The sequence below is a fragment of the Poecilia formosa genome, unplaced genomic scaffold (assembly GCF_000485575.1).
Source record: "Poecilia formosa unplaced genomic scaffold, Poecilia_formosa-5.1.2 Scaffold26, whole genome shotgun sequence".
NCBI lineage: Eukaryota > Metazoa > Chordata > Actinopteri > Cyprinodontiformes > Poeciliidae > Poecilia > Poecilia formosa.
The window spans coordinates 2,664,877-2,690,392 of record NW_006799965.1 but is presented as its reverse complement, the minus strand read 5'-3'; the positions used below and the strand labels follow the sequence as shown (position 1 = coordinate 2,690,392).

General features: G+C 40.1%; 2 protein-coding genes across 4 annotated transcripts in view; both read right to left on the bottom strand.

The window, feature by feature from the left end:
- Positions 1 to 1,348: 1,348 nt before the first annotated feature.
- Positions 1,349 to 20,230, bottom strand: atp10b (ATPase phospholipid transporting 10B). The gene is made up of 21 exons (XM_007548413.2): positions 19,553 to 20,230; positions 14,434 to 14,638; positions 14,097 to 14,182; positions 13,682 to 13,788; positions 13,116 to 13,247; positions 12,791 to 12,918; positions 12,398 to 12,650; positions 11,527 to 11,723; positions 10,562 to 10,732; positions 8,043 to 8,547; positions 7,841 to 7,941; positions 7,627 to 7,753; positions 7,338 to 7,522; positions 4,714 to 4,981; positions 4,254 to 4,330; positions 4,044 to 4,169; positions 3,760 to 3,960; positions 3,576 to 3,656; positions 3,380 to 3,484; positions 2,946 to 3,133; positions 1,349 to 1,970 (listed from the first exon to the last, which is right to left on the bottom strand). The coding sequence occupies exons 1-21, from the start codon at positions 19,960 to 19,962 to the stop codon at positions 1,685 to 1,687; spliced, it is 3,939 nt and encodes a 1,312-aa protein (XP_007548475.1). The 5' UTR covers positions 19,963 to 20,230; the 3' UTR covers positions 1,349 to 1,684.
- A 2,604-nt stretch (positions 20,231 to 22,834) lies between these two features.
- The window catches only part of gabrb2a (gamma-aminobutyric acid type A receptor subunit beta2a), a 52,503-nt gene continuing 49,821 nt past the window's right edge, over positions 22,835 to 25,516 (bottom strand). For 2 of the 3 annotated variants that reach the window (XM_016669617.1, XM_007548411.2), the window contains one exon: positions 22,835 to 24,877. In XM_016669617.1, the coding sequence (XP_016525103.1) occupies positions 24,521 to 24,877 (357 nt within the window). In that variant the 3' untranslated portion in view covers positions 22,835 to 24,520. The remainder of the gene's footprint in view (positions 24,878 to 25,516) is intronic. The other variant, XM_007548412.2, reaches the window with a different exon arrangement.

Below are 25,516 nucleotides of genomic sequence, written 5' to 3'. Positions count from 1 at the left end.
TTAAAGTTTAAATCCATGGTTTTACAAGTTAAATTTTATTTCAGTTTTTTGTCTTTTTATCTATAAGGACCGAATGTATTCACAACGTGTTAAATGTGGTTGTTTGGTGACTGGCTCTTATTTCTTGGCTTACCCTGAATCAAAACTCATGCTACCTGAGTTTTTACATGAGGAAGAAATACTGGGGGAACGTGATATCAAGTTTCAGTAATCAGCAAATGGGCATTTGAGTTAGATTGTGACAGATTAGAACAAAATGGGGTTATGCCAAAATGGAGAAATTTGTTCTAAGGAACAATAATCTTTGTTCTGTTCTGTCTTGTTAAACATAGTCAGCTCCTCTTGCCTCCTTTTCCTTAGCTTCGTAAACCAGCTTTTATTGAGCAAGAGTGAATTTCACTCAAAAGCTGGTGTTTTCTTTTGAAATATATATATATATTTTGTCGTAGAGCAGAACGGATTTGTGCTTCCAGTCTTAAATTTGTCTATGCACGCATCGCATCTTAGTTATATTTGACACGAGTTGGCTAAATTAGGAAACGGATTCATATCTGTGTATAAATGTTTGCCTTTATGCTGATTGTTATGGTTTTATTTTTGGAAATATGCGATAACATAGGAAACATTTGATTAAATGATTGGGCTTTTACACTAAAAACCTTTCAAATAACATTTTTACCATGTTGCACAGCCTCAATTTAGGTAATCATAGGGCAGCAGGGGTCTCATAGTGGTCTTAAACGTGAACAGACCTCATTCAGTTTGATTATATATGTTTATATTTCAGTGCAGCCATATTGCCGAGGGAATAATGCTGTTGCAATTTATTGAGCATAATTGGCTCTGAGTATCAAAGTGAGTACCGGGATGCAGGTTTTTCCAGAAAAACAAGCAGAGCGGACTCACTCTACCTGTAATCGGATGTGACATCATCATGTTATGGTGTTAACAGGTAGCTCAAGTCATCTATGAAACTGGTAATTATGTTTCTTATTGCTGTTGTTCTTAGAAACACAGTTTCACAGCTCTCGTGTGGCGAATCCAAATCTAAGCAGTCTGAATCCCTGCTTCCCTGCGTCCCGTGTGACCTTCTCACAGCCCTTCGTTTTCACCGCTAGAGGGCAGCAGGGATCTAACTGCAGGCAGCGGCGTGTTATATAAGCTGAGCCGCTGCTGTATAATGAAGTATGCCCATGATAACTCAGCCCTTTTTTACAAGTGGATGTGCTTGTGCACACTCCATTTCCATAAAAAGCTCCAGGATTTGCAGCATAGAAACCAATTTTCCACCTGATTCATTTTCACTTTGGATTTTGCTTGTTTTAATGAAGATGCTCCAACAGCATACGCCCTAAATGTTCACAATCGCTTTATTGGTTTGGCCTGAAACAGGTGAGGGGATAATATCGGAGACATTAGAGGAAGGTGCTTCTTTTTAAGGGTGGGTGGCCACTAACTGGGTTAGCACCGCCTCCTGAAAGCCCACCGGGATTGTAACAGGCTTATGTATTGCTTTGTTATGATGAGAAGAGGAAGACGGGTCTGTGCATGCTTTAATTAAGCAGTTTATTGCAAAATTAACTACAGTCAGAGAGCCACACATGTGCCAGTTAAGATATTTACAGTTTCCTGAATAAATTATCGTCGCAGTGTTCCTCGCCTCCCATCCGGTTGCCTCCGTTTCTCACGTGTGCACAGCCCTCTGACGGCTCTCTGTGATGACGTTCAGGCTAAGATCATCTCCCATGAAATTAGAGTCGGGGAGAAACTCGGGGAAGAAGTCCACAGGGGTCTCCAGGGTAGGAGAGGGTGGGTCAGAAAGCTCGTAGCGTTTGGCCGGTGCTCCACCCCTGAAGCCCCTCCACTCCTTGATCCACTGGTCCCTGGTAGAAGGGTCCATCCGGTCCAGCTGCCTGCCTTGTAGGAGCGGGGAGGGGGCGACAGAGTTCTTCAGCACATGAAACGTGTACCTGAGGGAAAGAGCGCGGTGATGAGAAAGTAGGCCAGTGAAAAACATATAGGCTTTTGATGTAAATCAGAGCGCTCTCTCTAAAAAATCAGCACTTTCAGAGGAAGCAGGGAAGAAGACGACTGAAGCAGCAGCTGATCCTCAACGTTAATATTAACATGACGCGTTTACAAATCTGCAAATGTAGTTGCAGTAAAAGGAAAAAAAAAAGATCTTTATCACAGTTATTGAGCTGAATAAGTCAAAAAGAAATGCAGAATAATATAATAGGTATGATCTAATTTACATGTTGAAAACATGCTAATAAGCTAATACACAGGTTGCAGCTATGCGGATGCTCCAAGTTTTATATTTGTAAGGCAAAGAGAAAGGAAACTTGGAAAAGTTATATATCAAGCTATAATCCTTTCTATTTCTTTGCTTTCCATTTGTTGTGCTGACTGGCTGATATAGTGAAATATATGAACAATTATATTAAGTTAAAACGCAGTTGGAGATGAATTTTTGACATTCAGCTCACAAAATAATTTTCCTTGTTCAAACTCATGAAAAATATGTGTCCTTTTTATAAAAAGTGGGACAACGCCTTCATAGCATTCGCTACAATTTCAGTCTTCAGCTATTTTGTAACTGAGTCTAAATTTAAGATGACAAATTCTGACATTTTTACTGTGTAATTGTTAATCTCTATAGTATATTATTTAAGGATTGTTCATTTTTTTATTCAGTAAGAACTTTTTATTACATTTTGAAGCAAAAATATAAAAACGTTCATATACATTTTTAATTCTTTTTTTTTTCAAATTTTTATACATTATCAGGCAGTTTCTATTGTCATTTTGTTTAAGGATGAAAGACAGATTTAAAAAAATCATTTTAAAAAAATTTAGTGCCTTATCAGTATACACTTTCAACAGAAAGTGTTGCAAAAATAAATTAGTGCAATAAATCACAGATGCAGAGAGGAGGACTGTACCTGGGCAGCAGAGCCACCACGGTGCAGAGGGTGACGATAAGGTAGAACATGGGGTCGGCCATCTGGTTCTGGAGGATCCAGTAAGGATTGGATGGAGGATTACAGGTAACACAGGTGGCGGTGTAGGCCAGCGTCACAATAAAGTACAGCGCCACACTGCCCAGCATGATGATCCAATGGACCAACGTCTACCACGCAATCAGAAACAAAACGAAAGAATTACACAAACTGGCATTAGCATTGTCTGGTTAGTGCAATTTTTATGTCAATAATTTTATGGAACTTCAGATAGTTAATGAGTTAAAAGTGGTTCTATGAAATGGTTTAGATCAGCCAGAAGGGAAGAAACTATCATATCACGGCAAACAATCCGAACAAACCTAAATCTATTCCAAAAACAATAGTATTGGTTTAAATATCACTTCAGCACTCACCCACGATTTGATTTCGATGCCAAGATGCAGCAGGATAGTAAATAATGCAGCTGTGTTGAGTGGCGTGCCAAAGGTGAAAAGATCAACGTCTGAATCCTGGTAAGCCTAACGGGAGAATAAAACAAGTTGTCAAATGTTTGGCAGAATGACTAATAGTTGAATTTCTGTGACTTATAATGACAGATGTGTTACATACCAAATATGGAATGAAGAAGCAGACCAGACTTTGGTAGAAAGCATCCAATATGGCAATCCAGAAAGTTAAAAAATTGTATTCCTAAATTAAAAAAATAAAGACACATTTACATACAGTAGTAAAATCAACAAATGAAAGTCATATTTACTAAAACTGTTACTTTGAATTTATTTTCTTCACTAACCCCTTTTCCCTGACCGGTTCGGTACAGCTCAGGAACCCCTTGCAGCACCTCCACTGAAACATCTTTGTCAAAGATGCCAAACATGATGGGTGGAGTGGAGGTGAAGAACAGGTTGAAGAAGATCATCAGCCAGTAGTCGATCATTGTTGTGGCAGTGAATCCACAGAAGAACTGATACCAGAACAGCAAGTTCACGTAGGCCTGAGGAGCGCATTGAAAGGCACTGTTATTTTACTCTTTATAACAGAATACACAGATTATTCATACAGCAGAGCAACACTCACCACATTCTTGTAGAAGAAATAAATGATCATGTTGGCCAGTCGAGTGTAGCACCAGTGTCCATGGACGAGGACAAGCTTTTTCAGGTGCTTGAACCGTGATATGGCAAAGTCACTCGCCATGACCGCCTGAAAAGACCAAAACACCCAACACACGTGATTCAGTCTGGGAGCAGGACGGATGTAAAGGTCTTTACAAAAATCAGTTCCCACCTGCATGCCCTCCTGACCGGATATCCCAATGCCAACATCAGCTGCTTGGATCATGTTGACATCATTTGCACCGTCACCTGGGAAAAAAGTTTGAAGCATTATTACCTGTGTGGTCACTTTTTAAAAATTTGTTGTCAATTTTTTTTTAATTGACCCTAAAGTTTGTCATTTCGTACTTCTTAGTAAACACAGATCACTCAAGATTAGGTGTTTTATGAGAACACTTAATAAATTAGTGCATCAGGTCAACTCTGCTGGTCTACCAGTTGTGTCTGGTTCCACACACACTTGTGTAAATCCAGAGAGAAAAGTCAAATATAATTGGTTCATTTTGCAATAACTGATGTGTAGAACCAAACAAACCTTAAAATTCAACATGATTAAGAAGCGAATAAAAGGAAGAGGTAGCTGCCATAGGAGAAGATTATAAACAAACAGCATAATTTCTACTTTAACTTACCTACAGCTAGCGTCATGACTTTGAGTTTCTCCCTGACCAGTTTCACCACTGCGCTCTTTTGCAGGGGCGTCACTCTGCAGCAGAGAACCGAGCGGCAGTGTTTTGTCAGTTCTACGAACCGCTCCTGCAGGTCAGGCGACTTAGCCATATCTAGAGTGTTTCCATCAATCACCAGAGAAATGTTCTGGGTGGTGCCAGCGTTGCGAGGGTCATCTCTGTACCTCCTCACCTCCTCCAGAGTGCAGTCCAGGATGGCCGTGCACGTAACCTGGAAAAAAAAACAGAAGCTTCTAATGACTTGATATTTAGCTAAAGATGCTTTTTTTTTTTTTACAATAATAATAATAATAAAAAGGATATGTTTGGCTAATGAACCAAGTGATGTTTTTCAAAAATGCCCAGAAAATAAATAGAGATGACACAGTAGAAATCTGCTCTTTAACAGGACACAGATTACTGTACGTGCTGAGTCAGGCTCTGGTCCCATTAGATTCATCATTATTGTGTCTAAATAGCTCCAGACGTAGCCAAAAGAAGGTTGTGATGATGACTGCTCCACTTTTTAGTTTTTCTAAAAACAGATTACAGTTCTCGGTTCATTAGTGTTGGTGGGAAGGTGGATGTGGGAGGCCGTCTCTCCAGTGGTCACTGAGTTATGGTTGTAAAAAAAAAAAAAGTTCATTAAAGTGTATTTCCTGAGAGGGTTGAATATTAGACTGGTAATTAGATATGAAAGCATTAGTTATGGTGTTGGGGGGTATCCCACTCCATTCGTCATCAGTCACTGGTGCCTCCGAGGGACACACAGCAGCCCCACTTATTTCAGACAGATCCACGTGTATCCCTTAGAGCTGCCAAGTAATTTTTTATCCATCCAGGGCCAGAAGGAGAAGACATGGTCAAGTCATTATGAAAGGCTTGTTCCTGCGCAACCACATTTTAATGACCTGAGTGAGGTAGGCCCCCCACACAGTACACCTTATCACGCTCTAATGGAAAGTTAGGGTGTAAATTTTAGTTTAAATGTAGAAGGGGTCAAATGAATGGAGACGTTTAAGTCGGAGGCAGGAAACTTCTTCAGTTTGCACCTCGGAAAATCCTCTTAAGAAACTTATTACAAACAAGATATATGTGGATATGAATACATACAAAAGTGTTAGACGTTTTTAAATATTTTTATCTTTTTGATTACTGAAACTATTTAAAAAAGTTATTGTGTTGGTCAAATATTTTATTGTACTGCTGGAATTCATTTTTACATGTCGGATGACTTCATTCATTACGACATTATGTGAGCATAAGATATAATGTGAAACATAATTGTGAGTCACTTTTTTTGACAGTCACCATTAAATGTGATAAAAAATAGGCAACAAGTTTCACATCTTGTTTTACTTTTTGACCATCCATACACTAACATAAGTTAGCCTTGTGGAAATAAATGTTGAAATATTCTTGTCTCAAATCTGCAAAGCTTCTTGATACAAAACGGGATCTAATTCTACCTGGCATGAGAAATGCTTGTTGAGAGGTTTCGTCTGTGCATGATTGAATTTGTTGGGCATAATTGGGAAAAGTCCACACCTAATTAAGGTCCTGAAGTCAATTTTCTATGCATTAATGTGGGAGGCGAGAGGCAGCCGAGGCTGGAGTCCCGCTCTGCTCTCACAGCAGCTGCACTCAACAGTAGCGCAACACAAGCAGCAGGAAATGACATTGTGGAGGTTTTCTTTAGAGGAAATGTTAAACCTGAAATGCAAATTCAAAAACCTGTTCTGTTTGGTATTTATTGATGTGTTTTGATGTAAAATAAAAAATATGAACAGAGCTCCCCTTTGTCAATATGAGACAAACACTTTAAATGAAAAACAATATGATTGTATTAGGAACAGAAACACATCGTACCAGACTAATAAGTCTGGGTTTGAGGTATTGTGACTCTGCACTCAGGGAGCTCCTCAGTCAGGGGATGGCAAACAATCATCAGAGTTACCCGTCAGTCACGTCTGACTGTTTCATCGTTTACATGTATATCCAGGCAGTAGGGGTTATGATCCCTCTGTGTTGCAAACAGTGTGAGAAATATAAGAAAATATCTCCACATTTCTTATTTACTGGTCCATAAAAGCCCTGAATATGTTTGACCTTTTATTCACAACTTAAAACACACAAACCGATAAAATCTCCTACTGTCCTACAGCGAATGCAGATTTGGGCAAAAAGAAAACAAAATCGCAATATAAACTTTTATTTATTAATTAACAGGGATGGACCAAGAAATCATCTTGTAAACAAATTATAGGATTTTCAATTTGACCAACCAGCTGAAAACTCTTTTTCAAGGAATAAACCATAAGTAAGACAACACTCTTCAGTGTGGAAACTGGTCCAGAGGAAAGACAGAGGTTCTCAGCATCATATAGTATCTATCTATCTATCTATCTATCTATCTTCTATCTATCTATCTATCTATCTATCTATCTATCTATGATTCAACTGTCATCAAAAGGCTGTGTTAAGTATTTTTATACCTTTACGATAAAGTTATGACTTTTTTTATATATAAATAACGGTGCCACGCTGAAACAAGCGACACTCAGAGAAGCAGCCTGCTGCCTCCTCACCTTGTTTTTGCAGCTCATGTTAATCACCAGGTCTTCCTCCTCCAGTAGCCTGCAGGCATAGCCGATGTTGACAGCCGTCTCTGGCTTGTCACCTGTCAGCACCCACACATGGATCCCTGCCTCCCGCAGAGCCACAATGGTGTCTGGGACTTTCTCCTGCAGACGGTCCTCAATGCCAGTTGCCCCTGTAGGAGGACAAATATCCCGAGACAGGCATCATTCGCACAATGATCTCGTCACGAGGACGTGCCTCTCTAGTGCTGGGAATGGTGGGGTTGATGGGTGTTACCTAGCAGGGTGAGGTTTGTCTCCAGCTGCACAGCGGTTTGCATGATGAGCTCCTCTCTGCACTCCATAGCAGCCTGCGCCCTTTTCCTCTCACCTAGCCAGCTTTGACACGTGCTCTCACTCACAACCTGTCACAGATGAAGAGAAATTATAAAAACAAGTTCCTGTACTGTAGGATAAATGATAAATGGTGTGAATTTCTAAGGATTTCATACTTTTTTTGTGATGCAGAGTGTGCGGAGGCCCTCCTTTGCATAGCAGTCGAGGTGGTATTGGGTGTCAGCTGCTATATTTTTCTCAGTTCCACTGAAGTTTTCTAGAAGCAGAATCGGAAATGTTTACTTACAATAAGCTCAATTTATTAAGTATGAACGAAATGCATCTAGAAATTTCCTTTCTTTTTTGACCAGCATGTACCTGCATAAGGTGTTCCAAGTAGCTCCATAATGGAGTAGTCTGCACCTTTAGTGTACAGCACGTAGTCTTTGGTGACTGGGTGTCTCACCAAAACAGACATCCTCTTTCTGTTGGAGTCAAATGTCAAGGTGTCCAGCACCTCAAACACCAGGTCCTCCCCAGATGGGAGCCTCACAGTCACACTGTCAGGGGTCCGTGCCAGCAGGATGAAGCCATATGCTCTGGCTGCGTACACCAAGGCGGCCTCATCGGGGCTCTCCGCCTCGTAGCACAGTTCCTCTGCCTCTACTATAGTGCTGCCATTTTGAGACGGAGCGTGGAGAGAACAAGTCCGGAGTCTGTTTGCGTCTGCTTCGTCCTCCGTCTTTGCAGAGTCTATGACTGGATCTTCTGAGAGAGTGCGGTTTCTCTTGTCGCGCTGGAAGAAAGCGCCGGCTTTTTTCACCAAACTGGAGAAGGTCTCCAAAGGGTTGCGCATCTGGCTGGATTGTGGAGACGTGCACTCCTGAGTCAATGTGACAGCATAGCAAAAAGTTACAATGCTACAGTAAGAGACACATTTTATTATGAGCCAAACAAATGAAGCACATTTATAAATATATTTTTCCAGTTTAGGGGTTGAAAAACTCACTGCCTTTCTAATGTACTTTAACGCTTGTATTTTATTGCTGACACAAAATAACAAATATGATTTTCAAAACTGTTTCCAAATTAAAAACAAGAAACATAAAAAGCAGGGTTTGCATTTGTATCCAATCTCTGACAGTCAAGACACAGTAGAACCACCTTTCATAACAGTCACCCCTGTAAATCATTTGGCGATCCCTCTGCCAGAATTCATATTTAATTTTTACCCAATCTTATCTTGTAAATAGCTCACGCTGACTCAGAGTGGATGAAGAATGTCTGTGAACATTTCAGGGTTTGACAGAAACCTGAGTTTTGTTCTCATCCAAACAGAGCAACCCCCTCCTCGTCGTTGCTCTCTCCCCTATGGCTTGTGGTAAAGTGGAAATAGCTCTTATATGGCTTTTCTCCTAGAATGGCTTTCTCTTTGCCGCTCTTCTATAAGAGGCATATTTGTGGAGTGCACCTCTAGTGCTTGTCATGTTAGAAGATTGTTTGACCTGAGTAATGGATTTCCTCCGCAGCGATAGTGGATTAAGCAGTGCTCAGAGATATATTCAAATGTTCAGATATAATTTTATAACTAGCATCTCTACAGTATTATTCCTGACCTGTCTGCTGTGTTACTTGAGCTCCATGATACTGTTTGTTCACTAATTTTCTCTAATTAACCCCTGATATCTTTATTGCCTGCTATATTTGCATCAAGATTACATTATACAACAGTGGACTTTATTTATTATTTTGTTGACTTTTGAGGGAAATTAGCTTCACTGGACATAATTTAGGGGAATCAGCGATAAGTGAACTGCATATAAATGCATAACACATTGTAAAAAAAAAAAAAAATTAAAAATTAAAATCCATGTAATTTACTATTTTCTCTGCACATTCACTTTTTTGATCCATCACATAAATAATCAATAAAATACATTTAAGTCTGTGGTTGTAATATGACACAATGTGGGAAGGTTTAAGAGCCATTACAGCTTTTCTCTGTCACTTTCGTGCATTTCCGGAACAGTCCTTGACATTTGCGAATACTAAGCGAATGCAGAATCCCTCACTATCTTAAAATCCTTCGTTCGTCTCTGAAAAGTAAATATTTGTGTCAATGGACATCTCGGGTCCATCAGAATTTCAAGTCCTCATTTCATTGTTTGTGGATAAGACAGTCAAACTGTTTAGTCGTGTTGCTAATATGACAGTGTCAGTTTATGGATGATCTGCTGTAAATTAATGCTAAAACTTAGCATGACAAATATTGTAATCTGTATTTGTGGGATATTTCTTAATGGCAAGATTCATATTTACATCTTTACTGTTAGTATTGTAATTAGATGATGACCATGTCACTGTGAAGGAAAAGACAGCAACGCAGAGATCCAAGAAAAACAATAAACAAAAGTAGAAATGGGAACATAGGACAATATGTGCGCATATATGCTTGACATAATATGACAATATTTTGAATGTTAAGACTTATATGATGAACTTATGTTTAAATGTTGTGATGGTCGAGACAATTCAACAAAGATAATACATTTAAATCAACATGACAAAAGCAACTGAAATTGTAGTAAAAAGCAGAGCATTGTACATAATCACTTGCTTCACAGACATTTTAAACAGCTTTTTTGATGTGCAGAAGTGACAGAATGACCTGAATAGGTAGTTTTAAGAATTAAAAATTTACTCTGAGAAATGAACCAAAGTGACTGAGAAAACCGTTTTGCTTTTGCAAAGGGCTGTTACTTCTGCTTTCTGTACGACATGGGAAGACGGCATAGTCGAATTGCCAGTTTTCAGTTTTTTTCTCGAAATTGCAGGACACTTATTGTTTAAAACAGAGATAAATTTGTGGTTTTGCAGGCCAGTTGCAGTAAACTCACCCTCTGCCTGTGAGCATTTTCCGCTGAAACAACAACGGTGTTGCAAATGGCAAGAGCCAGGAAGAAGTCCAGATGAGGATCAAAACTTCTGTTGCCGTCTCTGCGGCCTCCGCTGCTCTCTGCTCTGCTAATCTGCTGAAGCAGCTTCTGGTCTGGAATCACCTCAGTTTCCTGGAGGAGCAAAAGTTAATCAGTTTGCTAATTAAATACTGCCTGGGTGCTGATAAACCATGTCTCAGTTACATTAAGTTCTCCCAAAGCTGACGTAATAGACTCGGAGAAAGTTTTTCTCATTGAAACTTTCCACTCAGTCGTGTTTGACCATGGATAAGGCAGGTTTAAAAGGCTGAGGAGGCTGAGAAGAGGAAAGCAGCATTATTATATTTTTATTCATAGAGGCATTCTACCCTGCTGGAGACGCAGCGTGAGGAGGAGTAAAAATGGGATCCATGCTGCGTTTTTCTGTCTCTGTATCTCCTCCCCTTTGCTCTGTAGACAAAAATAGGTACAGAGAAACTATACTGTATGTCTAAACAGCAATGACTAATCTATAGTGCACATTTACTGTTGATGTAACATTGGTAGTCTGCGCCAAATGGTACTCAGTGTGACCATATGTCCTGTCACAGACACAGGGGCAAAGCTGAGCAATCGCTGACACCGAGAAGCTTGACCATCTGCGGCAGGGACAGGGACCACGAGGCCCTTGACTCAGGGATGAGTCAGATTTGGGTAAACAGATTGACACTATGAGGTTTTCTTTGGGCATATTTATATGCTGTAAAAGTTTGATATATACTCTTGCTGATTAAAAATGTGTGAATTTTAAATCCTAAAAATGCGCAAACGAGGTTGAAAAGTTGATCAGATGTCGTAGCCCAGTGTGAAGATGGATGTAATGTCGTGTCTTTGTGCTCCCCGGTCATTCGTCCTGTAATTTCAGAATGAGCGTGTGGTCTTCATACCAGTGGACTGCTGAAGGCCGCATCGCTGTGTGCATTCGCTGCCACCTTGCTTTTGCGCCTTCTGCCATGCCGTTGTGTGTCTGGCGGGCTGATGTCCTCAGCTTCCAAGGACCACCTGGATCGTGGGAGTTGTTGATGCTGATTGAAGATAACCTCCTCCTCAGACTCAGGCTCATCAATGACATCAAGGCGGATGGCTGGGAGGCAGCAGAGATTTTGTCAAATTAGCCTTGAACTGTCATAACAGAGACATAAAACGTATATACATACACACATATATATAGTTCTGTGCCTTCCCCTCCGCGCCTTTCCAACTCAGCTCCATCAGACTAGCGGCAGCAGCAATGAGCTAACACCTGATAGAACTGCACATCTGCTGAGCTTATTTTACAAGCTACTTCTCACTCCAACACTCTTAAGCATGACTGTAAATGGCATAACGGAGGAGTATTGTTGTGGTGATGTGGGAAAGGCAGAGTGTCAGAAACAGTAGGAGCATCTTGAAGAGACAGAGGCCAAATTCAAGGTGAAATTACAAAGTTTATTTGTTTAACCCTTTGACTGTCATGAAGACACCCATTGGATAACACATAAGCATTTTGAGCATAACAGTTAAGGGGTTAGGTTAAGTTTGATGTAAACAACATTTTCTAACAACTGGAGGTAACTGAGCTACTGAATTGTGCTATAAAATAGTAATATCTGCCTGGAAAATAACATTTTGATGTGCTTTGCGAAATTCTTTGCTGAAATTTTCCTTCATCATGCGACCATTTAGAACTCTCATAAACTTTAAAATTATCCTCCAGAAGAATTGTCCATAAAAAGCTGAGCAAGGAGCATCATCTTGGTTTCTTAAATGTCTCCTTACCGTTTTCTTTGTGCGGATACTCGGTTCCCATGACGGAGCATCGTCGGAACACCATCTTGTTCTCAGTGAGGGTGCCCGTCTTGTCTGAGAAGACGTATTCAATCTGCCCGAGGTCCTCCGTGATGTTCAGAGCCCTGCACTGGACCCGACTGTCCGTCTCCTCGTCGTACAGATCGATGTCATTAGTAATGAAGAAGATCTGACCCACTTTTACCAATTCGATGGACACGTAGAGAGAAATGGGAATCAGGATCTGGGAGGAACGATGAGTGGAAAATAATGCAGAGAGGACAAAGGGGAAAAAAACAAACAAAGTGGACAAGAACAAAAGAGTTAGCTTAATGAGTTTAAGCTGAGTTGGAACAACATGTTTGAGTGATGACTGTCTGACACCTGAAGAAGGATGATCATCGTGAAGAACATGTAGAAACTCTCGAGACTGGGAACGTCCAGGTGACCGTTGCTGTCAGGAACCAGGAAAGAGGGCACACCTGGCAGAGACTCCAACCACAGGTAGTGACCTGTATGGATGAAGACAGCTCCAATGACTTGCTCTCATCATCAAACAGACAGGAAACCTGGACTCCTCATCACATCCCTCCTGCTTTCTCTCTCTTTGTGAAGGATGAGTTTAGGCGTACGATCAAATTGAGCATGGTTTAATTCAAGAAGCTAACGTCACACAGTGACTTTGCATTTAAGTGATGTGATTTATTACCAAAGGCTCCGATGAGGCACATGGCGAAGAGGAGAATGAGGCAGAAGAAGACGTCTACGTTTAGCTTCTGCTCCAGTTTGCTTCGCTTGTATCTCGACCCGTTGTTGTTGAGCATGGCCTTGGTTTCATGGCCTTGAAAATTTCAGAAGAAGGCAATTATTCAAACACTGATGAAAGTCCTCATCATATCTTCAGGCTGATATTAGTAGAGAGGTAAAAATAAGCAAGCCATTTAGATAAATAAAAAATAAAAAAATAAGGAAACAGTTTCCATAAAAAGAAACAATGCATTAACAGCTTTCATTACATATATTGTCCTGATACTTTTGCCTTTCTGTTTAGGATTTGAATTAAAATATTTACATAATTTTGTATTTGTTTTGGTAATTTTGGCTTCGTCCTTGCATTAGCAGCAAGCATCAAACTTACATCGGCACATTTAGCAAAGCTTAACACACGGATTAAATAAGCTGAATCTCAGTGAAGTCAAGGTACAAAACCAAACATGCATCATTTGTCCTGTTGAAAAGTTGAAGGCCAAGGCAATCAGCAAGTTGCGAAATTACCTGCATACACCACAAAGCCAACAGCGTGATTCGTGTTTCTCACTGTGCAGCCTCGCAGCAACAAACTCTCAATGCTGGCGCCCACCTTGTCTTTATCAGGTTTCTCTCTGCAGCGAGGGAAAGTGACAATCGTTTTTACTGTCAGACCTTGTTAGATATTCATTATTGCTGACATATTCCCCATTAGAGCTCCCCTGCTTTATGTCTGTAAATGAACAGCCTGAGCTGACCGCCTGTAGGAGCTGTGGTGCCCGGGAAAATCGATTATGGTCTATTACCGCCCCAATGATGTGTCGGCTATTATTGAGAAGTCCAGTGAGTGGGTCGGAATTAGTTTTCATGCTTCTTGGTAAGGTACGGAAGAATAGCTTCTTTTTTTTTAAAATCTACACCAAATGTGCATTTTAATACTCACACGAAACACTTAAAATGATTCAGATTGCTGTTGGGCCTTTCACACACCACAGTCGAATTGAAGCTCTCCGGTTCAAATCCAAGATTCTGGAGAATAAAACACAATACAACCTCATTTCAGTACGAATATGTACCTTTTATTTTCAGCTTCACCTAAACTTGAACAACAACAACAACAACACAATTATATCTGAATCCTTCTGCCTGCAATTAAAATGTAAGCTCGAATGTATGTGGACTGACATGTATGTTTTTTGACGTTTGTTTCCCTCTTTGACATTTAGCAAGAGAAGCAGGAACCGTAATTAATGTCAGAACGAGTCAGCAATATTTCTCACCGCTGCCCCAAGTCCAGAAACTACTATCCTCTGCTTCAGGTTGGTTTCCCCGTCCAGGTTGGCCGTCTCTAGGTGGCAAACCCCGTTAGGGTCGGACGAATAGAGGAGGAGCAGGTCTGCAGGGACGATCTCATTGGAAACTACCCGCACAAAATCTCCCACTCGCACGTCCTTCCAGCGTCTCTCCACATATTGCTTCTCCCTCCTATAGTCAGAGAAGTCACAGTCATGTTTAATAAATTAGGACATATGTCCTGATGGCTCTTGTTTGTCAAATTAAAAGTGCCTTTTGAAAAGAAATAACCTTCAGGCAAAAATAACCTTTAAAAACCCACATTTTGGTTTCTAAAAATTGTTTTCGTATTGGACTAATGTGATATTCTTCATGTTTTCAATAACTATAAGCGAAAAAAATCATCATAATTAATGGAAATAAAGGCTGTTATTTAGTTAATCTTTCTCCTGTGTTTCAGCTAGTAGCAAACTTCCTGAAATGAATGGACTTTTCAAGAATATACTAATTTATTGAATGGGTCTGTAACCATCAAACCCCAGATTGGCTTTCTTGTACTGTGCCTCACAAGACGTCATCAAAGTTTATTGAAATTTTATGGGAAAGCCCAACATAGATGGTGCATAATTGTGAAGTGGAATAAAAGCGTCACGTGGTTTTCAACTTCTTTTACAAATTAAAAAAGTGAAAAACACGACTGAGTTCATGCCATTTGAATGAAAACTTTTTAGAACGTAGCGTTGCTGCAATTACGGACACAGATTTTTTGCAGCACATCCGGCTCCAGTACATTTTGCATTTGCTCAAACTAAGTCCGACTGACTGGGTTTATATGAAGATGTGTCTTGCCACAGGTTCTCAATTTCATTTCTGTCTGTACTTTGACCAGGCCATTTAAACACGAGTGTGCTTTCATACTCATCAAGACTTTCAAGTATTTTAAAATCTGTTCTCTGAGCAAAGCCAAGCCAGTATAGAGACTTTAATACTGGGTCAGAAAGGTCTATTTTCCTAGTTTTAGTGAGAGTGCATGGATGTTTTTTCTCAATATTTCATAAGGATATTAGTCCTATCTTAGAAATGTCCTTCAGGCGATAGAAGGCTGACTTCGTAACCGTCTTTATGTGTCTCTGAATGTCCTGGTATTAATCTCTCATTACAGCCAGAAATTGGTCTTGTTCAGTAATTTCCAGCTGTAATAACTAAAGCTGCTTATACCTTGATCGTTATTGTCCAGATATAATAGCTTCAGTTTTGTTTCTATTCAGCTGGAGGAAGTAAAGTCTTATCCACGCACTGATTTGTGCATCTGCTTTAAATGGGTTCATACTCACCTGGTGACATTGTTATTACTTGCTCAGTGATGGTGACTAATCATAATAAGATGATTTAGCAAAATCATGTAGATATTAAATAATTATAGGAAAGTTCAATGGTACTACTGGCACAGTCAGAAACATGAAGGACTGTATAGTTTGTTCAAATTATTTTCTAATCTGATTTGCTTAATGCAATGAAACGAAGCAACATTAACCCCTATGTAAAGAGGAAATGGTAATTTTGGATCCTCCAATAAATCTGCTGTGTGTTTGAAGGAGAGAACAGAAAGAAAAGACGTTTCGTGAATGAACTTTTCTGAACTTTGTGATGTGAAACAGTTTCAAGATTTCAAGGAGTGTTTTGCATTATGGTTAAAAACCAGCATATCAAGCTGACTGAGCACCGGCAACAGAACGTTGAAAGTATGTTGCCCTGCATGTAGAACCTGATGGGTTAGTTACCACTCAACACCACGCCTCACTCCCAACAAAGCCAGGAGGGGAGCCTGCTGTATTTTTAGGATGTCGCATTCGTCACCTTGCATACGTTACTGTACTTTCAAAAATGTCTTTTGTGCGTCAGACAATCTGAGTTTAGATATGCGCTCCCACTTTGTTTGTACTGTTTTGCAAATGTCTGGAGTTCTTTCTAATGCGCTTTTCATATATCTTTTTTATGGAAAAAAAAAAGAATTTTTTCTTCAACACTCTTAACTCCATCCTAACAAGATGGAGTTTCAACAATGTTATGGTTAGTCATAGCAGGAAACTGAGCAAAGAACAAATTTTAAATGGTAGCAGGAGAATATCAACAGAAGCCAACACAATTATTTCTTTACCTTTTTCTCTTTATCTCAGCACACATAACCCAATATACTGTCAGGACTGGGATGAATATTAATAAAAAATAAGTCTAAACCATACAAATCTTTTAGACAGACATTCATAAACCACAAGAAAAGATCATCCTCATCAAGGAGACTACAAAAAGTATGTGGAAGTAAAATATTAGGAAGTTAGGGTTAGCTTTGATTTTACTAAGATTATTATTATTATATTGAGCGACATTTTAAAACATTAATACAAGAGGAATTTCTTTGAGTTCAAATCCATGGTCACTGTATTTTGGATGAAGGAGGCCAACAGGGAAAGTGGAAGTTTTCACTTACTCCAATCATAAAAATCCAACATGGCTGCCATGTCTTCCACACAGAGTGTTAGTTGTGGCGATAAACTGTTTGTATCACATAAAATCTTTTCACAATCTCTTTCACAGATTCTTTGGTGTTTAAATAAATAAAATTAGTGCTGAGGTTATATTTCAAATACCATCAAATCCTGCACAGATCTGTTGTTATCTATGATGACACGCTTTCTAAAACTTACAGTGATTAAGACATAATGAAAGAAAATAAATAAAAGGTGAGGTAATTGTTGGTTTATTACATCACCATTTTGACATTCAGAAATGACATCAAAAACATATTGTTTTTCTTTTCTGATATTGTGCTGCTCTAAATAAAATACAAAAGATCATTTGCAGTTAGCTTGTGGAGCGAACATAATTAGCTCATCAGAGCACACAGCAGATAGCAGGTCCCACTGGTTTTCCAACTGGAACACAGTTAAGTAGGTTTGATGTCGTTTCCAGATCCCGGGTTCAACGTCAGAGTAAATAAATGACCACTAGAAGTATGTTGTGTTTGAAGCAAAATCATTTTTGCTTCAACAAGTCATCTTTTCAACTGTGGCTTGCAGTTAATCAGTTATTCTGTTTACCCCGTGAATAATTTAAACCACGATTTATTTTAAGTAGCACTAAAGGTAATCCAAGTACCAGAGTTAGAGAATAATGAATCACGTTTCATATGAATAACTCAGCATTTTGGGACATTGTGCTTGTCGGCTTACTTAAGAAACAAAAAACATCAAGGCTGCTTCATGATCTGAATACAAAGTCTGAAGCCTTGGCCTGAGGTTAAATTAGCTTAACTCCACACAGACTGCAGACAAGACAACATCTGGGTGAGTCAGCAGGTGACACTGGGATGATTTTGTGTAAAGCAAAAAAAAAAAAAAAAAAAACATTTTAAGAAATGTTTCTCTGCAAAGTGAGTTAATATATCAAAACAGTGAAAGTTTCAGAATGAACTTTAACTTGAGAAATGATTTTAAAACTAAAGAAATTTTTGTATCTGGTTTCTTTGGGGTAAACTAGATGTTACTTTCAGTCTATGTGCAAATGTACTCTTTCAAACAACATTGAATACAACAAAATGCTTGTAAGGTGGAGGTGGTGATTGGTTATAAAGGTCCTCCATATGCAGGCAGTGCACAAGAAACAATAGCATTTAGCAGCTCTATTAAGAGCTGCCGTGCCTAAGCACCACTTGACTGACAAGGGTTTCAGATGGGAAAAAATAGTATTTGATGGCCCATAGGATAAGACGTTTGATGCTTCACCTAAAACTATTCAAACAACAACGAGAAAAAAACGACTTGATGGGAAACAGATGGGAATTGGGGCCAAATTTCTATCATTTGACTGTATTCCACGTGAGGATCTACAGTCAAAGATGACTAGGCTAAACGAATGACTTCTAGTCTAGTTTCTATATGAAAAGATGTGAAAATTCTGAGTTGCTTCAGGAAACATCCTGAGTTGCTTCAGGAAACATATATATATATATATATATATATATACACAGCTCTTTACAACTCTTTACAATCCAGCGATGAAAGTTTAGGAGTTCCAGTAAGCTCAAAGTAACGTAGAGGATCTGATCAAGCTAATTATTTGATTGCATGAGTGTCAGAATCAACTCTGTATGAAATCTGCAGTCTTTTCTGCATGAACTGGATAAAATCTGCTGTGTTTTCTCTCGTCTAAAGCTTTTCAAGCTATTTGTTAGCTTGAAAAGCTAACAATTAGCTTTTCAATTGCTAATTGAAAAGCAATTTCAATTTCAATTGAAATTTCAATTGGACAACATCTGGGTGAGTCCACCAAAAATTGGTGGTAATTTTTGATACCACCAAAAATTGTGGTATCAATTTTTCTTGATTTTCTTGATTTTTATTTCACCCCAGATGGTGACACATTTATAAGGAAAATGTATGTGTGGGAATTTCCATGCAGATATGTTGAAATTAGATTTTAGAGCCAGTGAGAATCCTGTAGCCACACTTCTTAGGACCATACTTTATCTTCCATGATGTGAGTGTTTATTTGTAGACCATCTCCAGAATTTTGTCGTGGATTTCCCCACTGAAAACATTTTAGGAGGGCCGTTCGCTCGTGACCAATACACACATAATAACTTGAAACAAATGCTAGCACAACAGTGAGATGTCAACATTGTTGCAAGAAAAAATATCAACCGAACCAAATTTCCAGGCTTAGTTTATAATCATTCAGTGGATCAATCCTTCTCTTCTTGCACCGTCTAGTTCATAGCATTAAAAAAGGGTGTGAGAATGTCTACCGTCCTTTGTGAATCTCTCCTTTTCACCAGCCATTCAAAAATAGAAAACAGCTAACCTTACTGTCTCTGCTTACGTAACACTCAGATGAGGATTTCATCAAACATGCTCTCTGTGATGGCGCGAAACGTTGTATAATCTCCCACGCATTCTCTATTTTTAAGTCGAAAATTCCCAAAGGTGTGCTGAGACACAGAGGCGATGAAATTCACAGATGCAGACATACAGGGAATCAGAAACAGATGTGCTGATGTGGTTTACACCTGCCACATCATGCATGAGCGTTCAGAACACGAGAACGTACCTGCTGTAGACAAAACACGGCGTGTTGTTGACCTTCCTGTCCGACTGGTACCTCCTGAAGTCCTCCCAGCCGTCCTTCAGGGCCGTCAGCAACATGATGACACAGATGGGGATCAGGGCCACCTCAGGCTGGAACGCATTCACCACGGGGATGAAGTTCAGGATGGCTAAGCCCACAAAGTAGAGGTTCGCCAAGCGGTGAAACTGCTCATAAAGGTTCATGGGAAGGAATAGCAGCAGCGAGTACTTTGTGGTTTTGATGGCGTTAGAAAGGAAGAAGCGATTGGGTTGCTTCCCCTTCTCCTGTCCCTCGTAGGGCAGGTTGGACACCAAGCTGCGGAGTTCCCTCTCCCGCGCCCTCTGACCTTGCAGAGCATCCCTCACCAGGGCCAGAGGGCTCCTCCACGTCATGATTGGACCGTCGCTTTTGTTTCCTTTCCTCACCAAAGTTCCATTTCCACAGACGTTGAAGGGCTTTCACCTCAGAGCCATCGTCTCCCTCGGTGGTTCGCTGTCAGTGAGTGAGGCCTGAGTTGAAACAAGTGACAACATACCTTTCCTGGGACCGCCCCCTTCACAGTGACAGGTGTGTTTGCATTCCTTACTCTGGAGAGGCAAGATGAATGAACTGAGAAAAAAAAAATGTGCTGAAGAGACTCAGCTGATTTTCACCAAAATTCTTTACATTGTAGAAAGTTGAGTCAGTGCTTCACCTACGTGTTTTCTTCAGCATAACGGTGACTATTAAATATAATTAAATAAGTAAATAAATAATCCATGAAACATTAAACAATTAAAACTGATGCTTTGGCAGAAAAATCCATCTGATTAAGGAGAATTTCCCCAAAATGATCTGCTAGATCAGGAAACCAGAACTGCTGAACATCAGGAGAATTGAGTTGACAAGTTTAACAGTGAGAAAACAGCTCAAGGTTTGCATAAAGATCTCTGTTACAGATAGTGGAAAAACACGGGTTTCACAGTGCATTGCAAAAATATTCACATTTTGCCATATTACAATCACAAACCGTAACATATTTTATGGAGATTCTAGGAAAACTAACAAACACAGCAAACAGATCAGAGATCCAGTTTAAAGTTGGGTTCAATCCAATTGAGAATTTGTTGTAAAATGCTTTTTATTCTTAAATCTAACTGAGTTTAAACCATCTTGCCAAGAAGAGTGAGGAAAAACTAACTGTAGTTTCTAGCTGGTAGAGACAAACCCGCAGCTGCCACTGCAGCAAAAGGTGATTCTAGAAAGTATCACCTTTCAGGTGTAGTTAAAAATATACCACACTCTTTCCAGATCTTTGGTGTAAAAGAAACATTTTGAAAGGCATTAATTCAGTTTCACATATTTGCACAACTTTGTGTCGGTTTGTCTCATGAAATCACAGTGGATTCTTTTGAAACTCCTGCATTTCAGTGTGAACGTTAACCGGACCAGTTTGTTCTTAGAAAGCCTTAAAGTCATTTGAAAGGAGAAGAATGTGAGCATGAGCATAATTGTCTAAACTGAAGGAAAAAACTTGAAAGGCATTTATTGCCTTTGTTAGGGACTCTGAAGGGCACCAACAAGGATGCTTTCTTGCGCAGATGGCATGCATGTAGGAAGCTTTCCATTTCCTCATGTTGACGCAAGTTGTCTTTTCCAAACCTGCCTGCCAAGTCTCTCTGATAAATGCCCGATTTATTCCAGACCACTTGTTCATTGCTAGAATCTCAGCAAATCTGCAGTGAAGAAGTCAAATCCAGATGTAGTTGGAAGCAAGCGGAACGCGGATGGACTTACGGGGTCTCAACATTTCGAAATCCCGAGCACAAACCAGAACACGATCTCGTATTTACCGTAAAAAACACATCATGATTTCCTGTCTGCGAGCACATGACACAATAGGCTCCCTCCCTCTCAGCCAGCCTAACGTGTTTTTCCATCACATATGTCTGTGGCCGGGGAGTGGCGTGACGCCACTGTGTCAGACTCACCCTCTCACCCGTCCCAGTCAGCGCTGGCTGGCTTTGGGCTTAGTCGGCTAGCCAACTTCACAGAGCTCAGCTGCGACTTCACACACAGGCACACACGCATACACGCACTCGCACACGTGGCTCCACAGAGCAGAGGTCTGTGCATGGCTAATTACGCCAGTGACATGGAAAGACTACAAAGCAGGGAGCATCTGCCTCCCCTCCTATTCTCACATGTCAACACTAAAGCCCCTTTTGAAAAGAGGAAAAAGGAAAGAAAAGGCCAATTTGGTACAAACCATCTGTCTGCTGAGGTAACGCATCTGTTATGTGGCTGTGCAGAGTGTTTTTTTTTGGGGGGGAAATGTTTTACCGGTGCATGAAGGAACAAGGTTACACATCTTGATACATCAGTTTTTTACATCAGTTTGCCTCCAAAGGTCCGTTGCACTTAGTCTACTTATTCCCAGAGGCGTCTTGCACACATAACAGCCAACATGAGCTCCGCCACAACCTTCTGTATATTTAGCTTCATTTTCTTGCATATCTAACTCTTCTCAAAACTATCGTGACTATCTCTAAATCTTCAGCTCTTACTTCTGTGTAGCCTGTTTTTTTGTTCTTGTTTTTTTGTCAAACGCTCTTCTTTTGAATCTCATTGTGTTCTTTTCTTTCTGAAATCAAACAGCAGCTGCACATTATTTCCTGCTAGGACAAAATCTCTTTTTAAATATTAAATATTCTGTGTTTTGCACCATCAAATATTCACCAGCCTCCATTTATGTGTTCAGACTTTGGCGCAGAGAGCACACTCCTCGGATGGATGCGTTTTCTTTCTTTCTTTCTTTCTTTCTTTCTTTCTTTCTTTCTCTTTCTGTCTTGTGCTTTATTTTCCTTCTCTCTCTTTTTATTTTTTTTCCCGTCGCAGGCACTGTGGTCCCTCGCAGCCAGAGGGCCTCACTTGAGTCCAAAGTGTGCCTCCACAGCCACGGCTCTCTGCGTTGATGTCCCCTGAGGCCAGGTGTTGAGCTTGGGCCTGCTCAGACCCCAGCCTGCGCCGGACCACCGCTGCAGCCTCTCGCTCCGGCTCCTGCGCCCCTCCATCCATTATGCAGCCAGCAGCACCCAGCTGCAGAGCTTTGCTCCTCAGCTCGTCCCTGCCCTTGCCTCCGCCGCTTGCCTGCTCCGTCCCCGTGTCGGGTTCGGTTGTTCGCTCGGCTCATTCAGACGCTCAATCGGCCACAAGCCCGCCAGCGATCAGCCTCACATTCACACACAGGAAGGACATAAAACCACCACCAGTGGCGCTCCTCTGTTGAAGTGATAGACTTAACTGAGTTTTAATTCAATTTAGATACATCTTCATAATTGCTGACAGTTATTACACAAGATATTTACAGTCATTATGAAATATTACAATTAGAATTTACAGAAACTTTGTACAAAATAGGCCTGACTTCAATGCCTGGGTAGTAAGGGGAGGGATCCTGGTTATGTTGTTTCAGGAGCGTGAGACATTGACCCAAAAGTCAGTGGTGTCTGGAAGTGCTTTAGTTTCAGCAAGTAGATGCTTTCAGAGTCCATTAAAAAGAAAAGGAAAAAAACAAAAACAAAACAAGAGACAGAGAAAGAGAAAGAGAGAGAGAAAGAGAGAAAAGTCCCAAAAGTATAGTCAGCAAAGTTGTGAATTGTGTTTTATTTCTTCTTAAGCTGAGATATTTTTTTTTCCTTTCTTTTTCTTTTTGACTAAATGGAACATTTGAGCTGTAATTCAACTGCAGAAAACAACAACAAAGACCCATTTAAATAGAATAAATTCATAATATTTACACAATAAAGTGAGTATTGATTTATAAAAATGAATCTTCTTTTTCATTAAATATGTTATCTACAGTATTTTTTTTTTTTAAGAATTATTTTCTTTTTCTGGAAACAGAAACCTAATCACAATGAAATGTATCTTACTCCTATCATTCAGTTCTTACTCGTAACGATGGTTGTGGATTGCCATAGTTATGCAGCGATGAAGCTCGCTCCATCGGGAAAGTTCTTTACGCCAGCGCGCGTTAAATTAAAGCCATTCTCTGCACGATGGAGGGAAAAAAAATAATAATAAAAAAAAACTCACTCAGTTAGACGTTTTTGGAAAGGAAAATTAAACCTCACAGATAAATGGAAGGGAATCTGTCAGCACAGAAAAAAGTAACATAAACCTTAGCAAAAGCATCAACTTCCCCAGATCTGCTCTTTCTTTGATCATTAAAGCTCCAGTGATAAGACTGCCCCCTGCTGTTCACCTGTTGCGATTCAGGTGGCCTGTGCTAAGTTAACTGCAAGAAACCTTCAACTAGTACAACTAAAAATACTGTCATTCCTCATCATAGTTGAGATGGAAACAAAACCAAAAATAAGCATGCTTTCTTTTTTTTTTTTTTTTTTTTTAAAGGATGTTTCTGATATACAGTAAATATAGGAAAATAGACTATCAAGGATGACCTCCTTTTAAATCATTTATAAAGCTTTTCCTGGATGCAGACAGCTCGGCTACGAAGTAAATAGATACTAAACAAAAGAAATCCTTAAAGTATATGCAAACACAAGCATAAATATTTTGATCCACAGAGAGATAGTAAGCTACGAATGACAAATATTAGTGATATATTGAAATTCTGGAACAGGCACCTTTTCTGTCTTTCTCATTTGTTTTTTTTTTTTTTTTTATTCACTCTTTTTTTATTTGAGTGCTCGTCAGTCACTTGAAGGTGTTTCCCAAATCCTAAAAGAGTCACTGCTGACTGAAGTGGGTGCTGCTGCAAAAAAAGTCTGTGTTCTCCTCGCGTCGTCTGAAACAAACCAGCTCTAAAAAAGTCAGCACACGGTTTTCATCTCGCATTCTCTCTCTCACGCAAATTATTTATCTTTCTTGATTTTTTTTTTTTTCACGCCAATTCTTCTTCGTCAGTCGTCTGGCGGGAAGCCGGCCTCCTGGCTCTCCGGGGTTTTAATGGACGTAGTAGAGCCAGTAGACCACGTTGAAGAAAGAGAAGACGGTGGGGAAGATCATCCTGGACCACTTATCGATAGAGTTCACGTCGGACAGGTCTGGGATGTTCACCTTGAGCTGCGAGGCCCGTCTCCGTAGGCGGGACTTCTTCTGGGCGTGGCGCTCCAAGGCACTGTGGCCATAGTTTTGCCGGGCCATGGCCGCCCTGCGGTACTGCAGCGTGGAGCTGTCGTAGGCCAGCATGGTGTTGCGGGGATCCGTGGGAGCTCCCAGACCCCGGGACAGATCCCCGGCACCGCCCATCTCGTTCTTCATCTCCATGGCGCTGAACAGGATGTTGTCGTCGGGGGTCATCTGTGTGAAGGTGCACAAATAACAGATGAAGCCATGAGAAGTTACTGAAAGAGCGTGAGAGTGTGTTATTAAACTATGGAGCCTTGCAAAAGTATTTACACCCCTTGAACTTTTCCACATTTTGCGACAAAACGAGAAAGCATTTATTGGGACTTTAGGTGATAGACCAACACAAACCGGCGCATAATTGGAGAGTGGAAGAAACAGGAAGGATGAATTTGAATATTACTCTCAAATAAATATATAAAAAGAGTGCATTCAGATAAGGTCTGTCAATAAATTTTACTTCTATCACGTTATACACAGCTGGGACAAAGGGTTTTCTGTTAAAGCAGGATGAGGAAAAAAAATACTGCCTGAAGAGGTGTTTGGAAAAATTCAATCAGGTTGTCTTAGGCCCAAAATGCTGCTGCCACAGTCCTGACCAACACGATAAATGGATCACATTACACCTGTCTTTAAACCATCACAATGGCTGTTTGGAAAAATATAGGCTTTAAAAATCTTATGGGTTTTCTAGACACTAATAAAAAAAATTTACCTATTGCCAGAAAATGGCTTTTAGCACCTGGGCTTGTTTTAGAAGTGGTAGAGACCAACATGGATGTACAAAGATGTGCAAAAAGCTACATTTTATAA